This window comes from Hippichthys cyanospilos, chromosome 2, assembly GCF_059441005.1.
Source record: "Hippichthys cyanospilos isolate Australia breed blue-spotted pipefish chromosome 2, RoL_Hcya_1.0, whole genome shotgun sequence".
Classification (NCBI taxonomy): domain Eukaryota; kingdom Metazoa; phylum Chordata; class Actinopteri; order Syngnathiformes; family Syngnathidae; genus Hippichthys; species Hippichthys cyanospilos.
Window position 1 is genome coordinate 23,311,899 of NC_142370.1, and position 12,652 is coordinate 23,324,550.

At 41.8% G+C, this 12,652-nt stretch overlaps 1 protein-coding gene across 2 annotated transcripts in view; it reads right to left on the minus strand.

Moving 5' to 3' along the window:
* Positions 1-12,652, minus strand: part of LOC148427885 (partitioning defective 3 homolog B-like) — a 96,320-nt gene that overhangs the window by 52,082 nt on the left and 31,586 nt on the right. For both annotated transcript variants that reach the window (XM_088408547.1, XM_088408546.1), the window contains exons 8-11: positions 12,018-12,499; positions 10,289-10,428; positions 9,357-9,485; positions 4,540-4,725 (exon numbers count right to left, since the gene is read on the minus strand). In XM_088408547.1, the coding sequence (XP_088264673.1) occupies positions 4,540-4,725; positions 9,357-9,485; positions 10,289-10,428; positions 12,018-12,499 (937 nt within the window). The remainder of the gene's footprint in view (positions 1-4,539; positions 4,726-9,356; positions 9,486-10,288; positions 10,429-12,017; positions 12,500-12,652) is intronic.

The window sequence follows — 12,652 nt, forward strand, 5'->3', positions numbered from 1 at the left end:
TTGTACTGACTGCATTGCTTCTTCCGCGCATTCTCAGGTGTGAGGTGGAGATTGCTTGCTGGTGCCAGTCAACAGCTCGTACTATATAGACTGGCTAGACAATCAGTCAATCAGCTCACAGGTTGTACTCCTACAACACACGTGACTGGCTGTCAGCAATGTTCCCTCTAATTTTCAATGAGCCTGAGCATTCACACAAACTCCCTGAGCAGGCTTTGGACCACGGTGAGCAACTTCTGACATGCACACAGTGAGTCACCGTGCACATATCTGATGCCGCTCCTAAAGTGACCGATATCACATAATTGACATTTTTTCATTCATGAGCAAGGAGGAGGGCTCTGTGCTTTTGGGTACTTATCCCGTCGTTTATGAAGGGATAGCTGAGGTGAAAAGCGTTGTCCAGGACCAATAAGGGAGAACGATGCATCTGTGATTGACATGTTTGTAGGAGCCAATTCACAGTATTTCACTTAACAGAGTTACTTGAAATTTCATTTTTTGTAATGGCCAAGAGCTAGAAAGTTATTTATTTGTTTGTGAGTTGTTTTGGCCCACTGCCCAATGGACATTTATGTTACTGCCCCTTTAAGGCAAAGGGAAAGGTGCATAATACTGGCCCTTTAAGAGCCTCGGGCCAGCATCAGTGGGGCAGTTGAGAACACGGTTTCTTTACCGTAATGTTTACCTTATAGTATTATAATAAGTAGTATAGTATAGTATAGTATAGTATAAATACTTATAGTATTTTTGTTTGAAAAGCTTTGAAAATACGATGGAATTACATTTATATATTTTACTGAATCAAAGATAGACCTGTGGATTCTTTTTAAAATTGTATTTATTGTATTTGAAAACAAGTAAACCAGGCAGCCAGAAGTCTCACCGGCACAATGTTGCTTAAGAAATCACAACTATTTTCGTTTGTTTTCAACACGTTTGTCATTAATACTATTTTCATATCTTGAGCAATAAGTGTTTTAGACATGAAAGTGTGATGTATAGAGCACTTGTCCACATAGCAATAAACGAGCCACGTTGTGAAAAAGAAAAAAAATCTCACTCACTTTCACCACTTGCTCTTCTACTTGCATATACTCCAACAGTCATTCCAACTTCAAAGAAGCGCATTACTATTTTACTTTCGCTGGATGAGTGCATGTCTCGCTGCTCGTTTGTTTCGCAAAGAAAACAGGTTAGCATGTGCATCTCTTAATTCCGCACTGTTTGCTAGCTAACCTGCACTGGGTGTTTATGCAGGGAACATTTCTGTCGATGCGTTTGATTGGATGAATAGTGTAAGTGAAACTTATCGTATCATTGGCTGGACACTTGTCACTCGCTGTCACAATGCAAAATGGTACAGAAAACAATATTATTGGTCTAATTAATCAGATAAGATGAGGTCTGATATTGTATATCACTTAATATGTTCAGATTGCATTTTGTCTTAAGCGCAGCATAGCTTTTCTTGTGCGCTGAGAAAATGCGAGCAGTGCACAATTGCGCACGTGCGCAGCTTAGAGGGAACACTGGCTGTCAGCGTAATATATGCCATGTGGGCAGGAGTGAATTTGAATTCCTGCCCTTATTGGTCAAGGTCGCAAGGGGAGACTATCATTATCTTGAAGGAGTGCCCGTGAGCTGATTGACAGATTGGCTTGCCATTCAATCTTGTCAAATCTTTTGACTACCTCCCACAAGCAGTCTCCACCTCACACCTGAGGGAGAAAAAGCTGTTCAAGTTGTTGTTATACCTCAAGGCAGCAGTCTCTGAGTGAAACTCATACGTGAGTGACAACACCAAGCAGAAAGACCAATATGAGGACAAAACAAAGCATTGGGAAAATGTTACAAGTTACTACTTCAGGGATTTTACTGTTCACTTTTCCCCATTAACCGCAAAAAATTAGAACACTGTATACCAGAGGTGTCCAAATCCTGTCCTCAAGGGCCGCTAACCTGCATGTTTTCTAGGTTTCTTCCCCGACACAACTGATTTAAATTATCAGATCATCAGCGGCATGGCTCGGTGGTAGAGTGGTTGTCTTCCAGCCAAAAGGCCGTGGGTTCGATCCCCCGACCATCGAGACCATGTGTAAGTGTCCTTGAGCAAGACACTGAACCCCCAGTTGCTCCTGATGCTGCGTCATCAGTAGGTAAATGACTAGTTAAAGCGCTTTGAGTACCTAAGGTAGAAAAGCGCTATATAAGTGAAAGTCCATTTACCATTTACCAAGCTCAGCAGAACCTGATGATGATCCTGATCATTTGAGTCAGGTGTGTCAGGAAAAGAAACCTGAGTTTGGACACCCCTGCTGCATACTATTGTGTTACCACTATCCAATTTGACACCTGCGGTGTTATGTATGTGCAATTTGGGTAAGTGCAGAAGTGGGTTGTTTCACCTCTTCACTGAATGTAAACACATTCATATTGGATATTTGTCACCTTTAAATGTACATAGAAATAGTATGAGAAAAGGGCATGGTAAGCTGAGTGTAAATTTCTTGAGGTTTCTTTGATACGGATGTGGATCATAAATAAACTATTTTCAGAGGTATTTCAATGAAATAGGTTAGTTTTTGCCATGAGTCTTTAGTATTTTCAATCTCCTTCTGTCTGCCTGCTGAGTGACAGTTTGTATGACATTTCTCAGCGGACCTTGACGTTCCCTCCTCCACCCCAGCCTGCCACCCAAAAATCTCATCGGGAGCCTGTGTTGCTTTTCGTTAGCATGCATCAATACTGTAGAAAGGACATGTTCAGACACACAAGCCCTTGTGTATTATTTGCTCTTCAACTAAATCTTTTCTATTATTTCTATGTGACGCCGCTTATTTTACTACTCCTTCATTTCTGTCGTCTTTTTCATGCCTTTCTTCCTCGTGTGGTGTTTTGTCCCAGAAACCTGCTTTGCACGTATTTTATTGGCCCATTCTGTCTGAGTGCAATCTGTACAGGCAGCTGTCAGAAAAACTACTTCTGAAGCTGCCTTAGGGAGCTCCTGTCTCGGATTCTTGATCCCAGACCAGCCATCTATCTTCAACGCCACACTCCTCTCTGTGCGCTTCCTCATCTAATGCTACAGATCTTCAAGAGGGACACTAAGGGCTGACATCTTAAATGAGGGGAAAAGAGAAATTGAGGCCAATTCTCCAAAGTGTTGAAATGGGTGGAGGCTTTTTTTTTTTAGCCTTATGAAAAACTCACAACTAGAAGTGAGTGCTGAGTGCTCAAGATAAACCTTGTTGCAGAAGTGATGAGAGAAGGCCACTTGAGGTCAATGAGGGTCAAGGATATGCACGAGAGATGCTCTCCATAGAGAGAAGCTGTGGCATCAGTGAAAGACAGGAAGAAAGACTAAGATATGACGATTGGAAAAGAGCAGATAACAGGAAAAGACTTGACAACAACAGAAATAAACAAGAAAATGGAAGAAGCCAGACAAACGAACAGCAAGGCTAAACAATGGCAAGGATAAATGAACCACAGCTATCCAAAGAAGTTGTTTGATGTATTATTTACTACTGACTGTTTAATTCATGATGGAAAAAATGTGACATTAAAAGTATCATTCATTTTATCACTCTTTTGTAGGCACAACACTTTTTTTAACTTTTTTTTGTTTTTTTTTCACAAATCCAGATTATATTAGGTGTTAGGTGGTTCCTAATGTTTAATTTTTAGTCTAGATTTCCACACATTGTGTTTGACACCCCAGAGTAAGACCTTGTGAGTACTGAGACTTTTAAATCATAGTTCTACTAAAGCACTACTTTTTTGCATATGTACTGTGTTTTTGACCATAAAGTACAATTACCACTTTGAGCACCGTTGACGTGAAACGACCTCAGGGACAACACTACGAAGGAGACCGCCCGTCAGCCCATTAGTATCAGTTGATGTCAACTTGTTTTTTTTGTTTTGTCTTGTTTTTTTGAGGGAAGGTTTGGGTAGCTCTGATTTGATTGTTTAGTTGGTAAATTGAAAGAAAGGGTCAACATTGGCTGGCGGGTTCTCATTTAAAAAAAAAAAAAGAGCTGCCATTAAAAACACAGTGCAACCTATGTATGGAAATGTACCCAAATATTCCTGCTCACTAAGTGTGCCTGATAATAGGGCAGTGCTTCTCAATTATATTTTGCCAAGCCGCCCCCAGGAAAAACAAAATGTTTCAGGTCCCCTCATTCGTCGCACTAACTATAAATAAGATTATAAGTTATAAAAATTGTATAAGTATACCTAAACCTATACCCTTTTTAACATTAACAAAAGAAAGAAGCAAAATAAATCATCTTTCAACAACTGTTAAATATTTTTACAGCGTTTATATGGGTTAGAGCTTAGTCTAAAACAGAAAGAAATAACTAAATGCATCAGTGACTGAAATTTAAAAAATCTTAACAAAAGAAACTTAATTTATTGCAATTACACTTCAAATGACAAAAACAAAGCCTTTCCCCCCCACCCCCAAGGGAGATTTCCTGATGAGCAACAAAATGGAGCCAAACATTTCACTAAAAACAGATGTTGTACCTTGTAGGCAGCGCCTCCATGGATGATGGACTTGATGAAAATGCCCAAGTCCTCGCCAGTCTCTCTAGACTTGTTCCCCTTCAAGCTGACTCCAAGGCCAGCAGAACCTGTCTCGTTTAGTGGGACTTCATACATGAGCTGCTCCCTGCCATCCTCCATCACCAGACTGCCAGCATCTTCACCTTTCTAAAAGAGAGAGAACGACGGATGGCGGAAGCCCCAGTGTATGAATGACATTTACAGAGGTTAAAAGCTGTTTGCCCACTTTTAAGAACAGCTGGGTATGATTGAACCTTGCGCTCCAAATCAAGTTCACATCAATTGATCTCGTAAATTCTGACTCTTTACTGATTCTGCTCAAAACTAAAATATGAGGTCGTAAAGGAAATATGAGTGAGGGTGGCTAGGTTGAAAAAAAAAGAACCAGAAATTTAGGGGAGAAGCAGGTGTTTTGTGCTGGAAAAGGAGATGAAGGTGCAGAGTGAAAAATGATACAGTAGTGGAGAGAGCCCATTCCGTTTTGAAATGAAAGGCACAGATGGAGAGCGAGCCATCTTTGAAGGAAACATAATCATGTTTTTTTTTTACTTCCACTGAGAGCTCAGTAGAGAAGGAAGGGTGGGGAATTCACAGAAGAGCATTTAAGTGATAAGCCATCCCTGAGGTATACACGCTTCTGTCGCTCAATGCTGATTCTTTACATTTAATCTCTCAATCCCTTCCTTCCCTCAACCTCTTTGTCCCCGGGCTTTACTTTCTCTCTCTCTCTTCCAACCACTCTCTCGCTTCAATACAATGTTGAGAAAATGACCATGGAGACGGTGATGGCAGCCAATTGTGAGATGAGGTTAGGAATTATCAAGAGCAGAGGTAAAGGAAACTGTCAATATAGGGGGCAAAATGAGGCGCAAGTGAAATCCATTGGGTTGCGACACGCAGGGACAAGAGGCATCATACAGTTTACAAGTGCGATGCTGTATGACATACATACATATCAGGAAATCCCAAAAATGTCCAATTTTTGTCAACAACTAAAAACTAATCTCTGCAACAAACATCTAGTTTTGTCAACACACAATAATATGCAAATAATGTGGCAAGAAAACAGGCAATCACGGTGACACAATGTTCATCAAAGAATGCTTCCTTTTTATGTTGAAGACTATAAAAACAAAAAGACAAATTAATGTCATTACAGCTCTTCATTTGATAGTTAACATTTTGCCTGATGATTAAATTCACTCAAAGAGAGTGGGGTTTCCCACCATATGTAAAAACAACGTTTAAAATGTCAATAATCCAAGGGTCACCAACCTTTTTGAAAGTGAGAGCTACTTCTTTGGTCGTGACTAATACCAAGGGCACCAGTTTATGTGGAGATCATGTAAATGATTTCTCACAATAATTAAGGAACAGCTGTAGTAAATATGTAAATCAGGTGAAATATGTTATATACAAGTAATATATGGATATTTATTTGGAACATTTCTAAAAAAAATCACACTGCTATCACTTGTGAGCTATTTGTAGAACAGGCCTGCGGGCAGCTCATTTGATCCTCGCGGGCTAAATAATGCCCGCGGGCAACACGTTGGTGACTCCCGCACTGATCTTTTTAAACCCAAACGTAATACCTGTGTTTCTGTAAAGATTTATTTTGAAAGAACAAAGCAAGTGAGAACTTTCAAAACCTGCTGAACGACAAAGATGACTCACGCCTGCGTGAAATGTGAGGTTAGCATTAGTTGGCAACCTGTGAGGTTTTGAATACCTCTGTAATCGAGCAACATTATTGTGCTAAAGATGATTCAATCCAAGAAAGAAGGCTGTGGAAGGCTCCGGGGCAAGCGAAACACAAAACCATACAAACTGTTTATTTGTTGAGGCTTACTGCTGATGTGGCACCTGAGGCTCAGCGGTGGTACACTCAATACTCTAGCCCTCTCCTGTCCTTTGCTTGAGGGCGGATCTCGTCCCTGGGCTGACTGAGACCCCGTGGCTCCGTTTTGTGACCCCCGTTCCCTCTACTCATGGCCTTCAGCAATGTCTTTTAAACAAGTTTGGAACCAAAAGACAGAGCCACACTCTCCAACACACGAACGACAGACAAAAAGAGGCTTTTTCTCTCCTCTGGGTGGGTGGCGTGGAGTGAGTGATACACAGCGATTATACACAGAGGCTTTTGTCATGGCGGATTTCAAAACGAGGGTGGTGGTGGGTTGGGGGAAGCGTCAAAGCAGCAGGATTAGTGATGAGAGCGACATTCAATTAAGATGAGATCTCGCCGTGTGCCACAGTTGCACTGGAGCTCCCAATTAATCGCCTTAATGTCTGCTTCGACGGCGCTTTACACCTTTGCCACACAATGAGAAACGGGGAAAGCAAAATGAGTGACTGAAAAGAGTAATGGCGATATTTGCAGTGGAGGCTGATGAAGTGGTGGGTTTGGGTTAGTTAGCCCCGTGTTTCTCAAATAGTCGGGTGGGCCCCCCCCGGGGCGTGAGGCGATGGGGGAGGAGGGGGGGGGGGGGGGTGTGGGGGCAGGGAAAAGGATTTGTTTTTGCCATGTGAAGTGTAATTGTGATAAAATAAGAATTGGCATCTTCTTTTTTTCCGGGCACTTTTTTTTCTACTTAGACAAAGTTTAACTTGTATAAATGCTGTAAAACATAGTTGACAGTTGTTGAAAGTTTTTTTATATTGCTTTTTCCTTGTGTCAATCTTAAAAAGTATATAGTTTTAACTTTTTGGCATGTTTATATCATCTAAAATGAATCTTATTGATGGTTGGCGTGGCAAGTGGAGGTTGTTTTCTCTTTTCTGGTGGTGGTGGTGGGGGGGGTTGCAAAATATAACTGGGTTAGGCTGACAAAATAGAAAAGTACCACCGGGGCAAAGTCACTTTCTGGTTGGCGAACTCTTTTCCTGCTGATTGACCTGGGCTTCTAGACTGAGGTTCAACCATGTGCAGAATGACCCCTGCATCCTGTTCTTTGTATATACAAATATGTACAACTTGGGCCAATTGAAAATGATAATTTTCTTTTATAGCATGGAAAGTGTTCAATGTGTACAAAAACATCTTTCAAAATGTGCTTTTCATTTGTATTCAAATACCTAATCAAATTCACATATTAAATACCTCCTCTGTCTGAAAGAGATGGAGGCGTCTCACAGCTCAGTTGAGCACTTTCACTGTGCCGTGTACCACTCAAGAAACATCAATACTCACTATTAAAACTAATAAATCAGCAGCTCAGCTAGCTTGGACGCGACAAGCCTACTTGTACATGCGAGATAAAAGCAACTGTATGAAAGCTGCAGCAAGAAATAAATCACCAGGTAGTTTGGAATGGATGTGATGAACTGAGCAATGGAACGCTTTTAGCGAGATGACCTGATCCTTAACTGCTGATTCAGCAAGTGTCTTTTTTTTTTTTTTTTTTTTTTTTGCAGTGAAGGACTTCAAGTCTGCTGTTACTTAAACAAGTGGGAAATAGATTGTGAAAGTGTGTCTGTGTGTGAGCTTAGGGGACATGAAAACATTTTGGAGCCTAGGGGACGTGAAAACATCTGAGATAGAGGACAGTGCTGCAGACCCCACTAAAATTTACAGCCTTGATGGTGACAAGGGTGAAGGCATGCTTACTCATGTTTCCCCTATCCTTAAAGTCTTTCTCTAATGTACAAAAATAACCAATTGTTAGATAAAGACTATGGAGACCTGCCAAAGTGCACTTGTTATGACCAAGAGTGTTGGACCATGAATAAAAGCAGTGACTGAGCTTTTCAAGTATTATGAGATGTGTTCAACTGCGGATGCATCATGTAGTATTATTATAGTTATTATTATATTATAGTAGTATTAAGTAAAGACAGTACGCCACTTTTCAATAGGTAGACTGCGAAACAATTTAAGGATGGTTCGAACTGGAACCGGAAGAACTATATAATTTGGATTTATTTAACACGTACGCACGCAGTCACTCACTCACTCACTCACTGACTGACAGACCGACTGAGGTTTTTACTTATGTAAATGGATGCAACGATGTAGCCTGACTTGTGTCACAGACACTTCTACTGGATTCACATGCGTCGGCTGATTATTTATTATGAGATGTGAGCATTCGCCTCATCTCACCTGGAACCAGCAAAACAAACATCATCAGTGACGGATTGACAGATCTTCCATCAGTATTACCAATGGAAAATTGTGAGACTGACTCAGCTTTGTCAGAACCTGACCAAGAATACACCGCACTCTGAACGGGATGGATAGGCGGCAAAGATGGGTGTCAACAATGCAGTGTCTCTGCCGCTTGTGTTTGTTATCGCCCACAAAGACGCCCATGTCAAAATGGTGACCTCCTAACCCAGCCTCTTTCATCCTTCAGTTTGAACAGGTAAAAGGTCTGTCAGCACCTTTCTTTTGCCAACATGCGTGGCTATGCTCACACACTTCCTGTGGGACCGCTGTGCCTTGTGGGTGACTTCCTCTGGCAATGCTGTATCAACAAAATATAGCAGGACCGGAAAGCTGGAGTGTGTTGTGCGAATGTTTTCATGTCCATCCATGTACTATGTTTGTAGGCAATAGGGACATCAACGTAAAGGTGTTTGATCCTTAGAGTGTGGAAAGGGGGAAAGAGACACAATGCGCAGGAAACTAAAAGACTACAAAGGAGTGGGATGTTAGGCGATGGACAGTAAAGTACCCAGCATCAGGGGAGGCAGATAAGGTAGTGATGCAGATAAAAAGAGCAATTGAGCAAGTAAGAGATGCCACATTGTTGTGATGTTGAGCACTTCCTTACCAATTCCCGGGGCAGGAAAACGTCCTCCTGTCGAGCCACTACTACACAAACATTTTCTCCCGGTTTTGTGCTGCGCAGCATGGCCACAAGTTCCTCTTGTCTTCGGTCTGTCATGTCCTTTCCGTTGACCTAGGCACATCAAGCAACATGGCTGATAAGGTCTGCCTTCAATTAGCAGTTTCATCTACACAACATTAAAGTTCAAGCTATACTGACGTCTTTTCTTTTTTTTTTTTTATTGATGACTAGGGTTGTGCACACATCGGCGGTGCCTCAGCTCAAGATGTGGCAGGGATGTTGACTAGACACACCCAATGTGTGAGTGATGTATGCATCAATGTAGTTGTGGCACATGCACAGTGTAAAATGCATGCTGTCTTACTAAATACAGTAAGTGAATGAGTGAGGCTTGGAAAAGCACTTTAAACACTGTGTGGTGTAGATAAAGCACTACATAAGGCCACTGTTTAAGATTTGCCATTTTGGTTAAATTAGATTTTTCATGACCTGCAAATGGCTGACAACCAGTTCAGGGTGTCTTCCACATGCTAGACATTTAGGGTAGGCACCAGCAAGGCTGCGACTCTTGTGAGGATAAACGGCTTTAGAAAATGGATTGAATGGATTTTTCATTTGTTGGTTTATGAAATGATTTTGGAGAAAAGAACCAATACAATACAATACCAATACAAGTAACTTGTTATTCATTTAGTAACATAAACACACATATTTTGGGAGTGAGACTGAGGTCTTCTGAACACAGAATAAAATTCTCAACATGAAGAAGATCATCTGAGTGAAATCACTAAAGGTTTGTCACATTTTTTTCATGGAATGCAGTCATTCTCACATTCAAGTCAAGCAAGGATGTCAGAGAGGCCGCTGCTAATAACGTATGGTATTCTTATTTGTGTATAGACCCGCTATCATACCTCGAGGATTCGGTCACCAGGCTGCAGGCGGCCATCTTTGATTGCTGCACCCCGTTGCAATATACTCTTCACCAGAATAGGTGCAGGCCCATTTGAAGACGAATCCCGAGTCACCACTGTGAAGCCGAGACCCTCTGCACCTGCAGGAGGAAATCCTCAGAATTTACTTTTGCAACTAACCAACCGCAGTTTAAAAAATAAAGTATTGTTTAGCAAGGTGTCTTCAGCTGTGGTGAACGAAGTGTGTTAAATACCCAATACCCAAATATTTGTACACAAAATGTCCACAGTCAAAATTCATGGTATCACTGCACATTTTTTTTAATTGTAAATCTGTTCATATTTTGTCTTAGGCCGATAATAACAACAATATACACTCACAATTTAAAGTCAACAATTAATCTTAATGCATCTTTTTTGGACTATAGAAGAAGGCATGCAAACCGCTTCTGCCTGTCTGACATACGTACCATACCTCTCTAGAGTACCCATTTGGCAGCATAAAAATGTGTGCACAAACTTTGACAATATTAGACTTGTGCCGAACAACAGTGTCGTACGAAACAGCAGTTTCTTGCGCGGTGTCATCTGAATGGACTGTTTTCAACCTTTGTCTAAGGAGGAGACTGTTCAGCCCTTGCCGGATTGGCCAAATTTTGCCTTTAATTTCACAGGTGAGCCGGCCTTTCAGTGACTGATGAAGGGGGTAGCAGCAAAAGATGGTTAGTGAGCAAATATGGGAGATATAACAGTCCTTCAGCTTACTTCCCTGGGGATGCAATGGGATTTCTAGACCGAGAGCCCAAGTCTCTCCGTGCGTATACAAGTTGAATGTGTGCGTTTCTTAGGCCACACACAGGCACAAGCCATTTACCCCAGAGAGCCTATTGCACCATGCTCCTCCTTTCACAGCCCTGTAAACCCAAAGCTATCAGCGATATGTGCCATGCTTGCTGTCTGCATGTTGGTGTGTGTAGGGAGCGCAAAGCCAGCGTGACATACTAAAGCAGCACATGATGCTATCTGGTAGATGCTTTAAGTCTTTGCCTGCCCTAGATTAGCGCATCTAAACCCTGCCGGCTGTCAATCACACAGAAAAAAACAGACTGTGGCTAAGTGAGAAAGCATTTGAACCTCATTATCTTCTCCAGTGAGCCACTCAAACATCTTTTTATTTTAAGACCTTTAAGTGAACTTTGACCAGCAAAATGTTAGGATAGATATCACTTTCGCTGGTTCTGTCAAGAACGACAACCTCGGATGGGACAACCCAAAAGCTACCTAGTGACAAAGTATTCACTCCTACAATGCAACAGGGTACTTACTGACTTGCACATGTGCATACCACATGGCATGACAGGGAAAGTGTCAAACAAACCTAAAAATAGATAAAAATGACTAAGAAATAATGTTTACTTAATTTTTCAAGTGCTGAAAACATTTTTTTAAGCCTAGCGCACAAAACGTGTCATCAGCATGGTGCAATCGGCTATGGGTGTGTATGGCTCCAGAGAGCTGATAGCATTGTTTACCGCATGCTAGACGTTATGGCTTGACAACGATGACACCTCAGGATTTCGTATCATGTGACCATTCAATATGGATGCCAATATTGACAAGTTGACAGTGGCTTAAAAGCAATCTCTTCCGCCTAATTTGAGTATGAAGAGCGCATGTTTGCTTGTTTAAAGTCTTGTAGCAAAACAAGTGTAGAGTGTAAAGAACGTACCTTTCTTCAAGTCAATTTTGATCCTCTTGCCACCTTTCTTGTTTGTAAGGCTCACTGGGCCTGGCACAGCAGAGCTCTTATTGGCTGGAGGGCTTTGCCTGCGGTTCCTTGGTGGGGAAGAGCTACCGGGCCGGAGTGGAGGTGTGGGAGAAATACTTTCCGACCGGGAGGTGCCGTACTGAGAATCTGTTGACACTGGGTTCATAGGGGTTGCTGCTGGGTTTGGTGGAGGTGGCTCTGGGGTTTTGGTGCCTGTGTTTAGACGTCTCAAGATTTCACTGGGTTTGGAATCTTGTTTGGGCACGGGCTGGAGATCAATTTTGGCACGGGTCACCATTGGACTCTTTGCTTTAAAGTCTCTGCCATCTCCATTGAACAGCTGACCGATGAGGCCCTTCTCGTAGCGTGGTTTGTTGGCGACGGGGACGACTTCCAACTGCATGGAAGGAGAGGACAAGGCTTGCCGAAACACTTCTTGTGAGCTACAAGAAAAGAAAAATGGGGTCGGACAGTTTTTTTTATATATTTTAAGCAAAGCTGGAAGAAGCCATCAAACTCTGGACTCTGTTTATCATTGAAGATGATAGCCATTAAAGATTATTCTGTTTCTGTAATTGGACAGCCATTGAATTTTT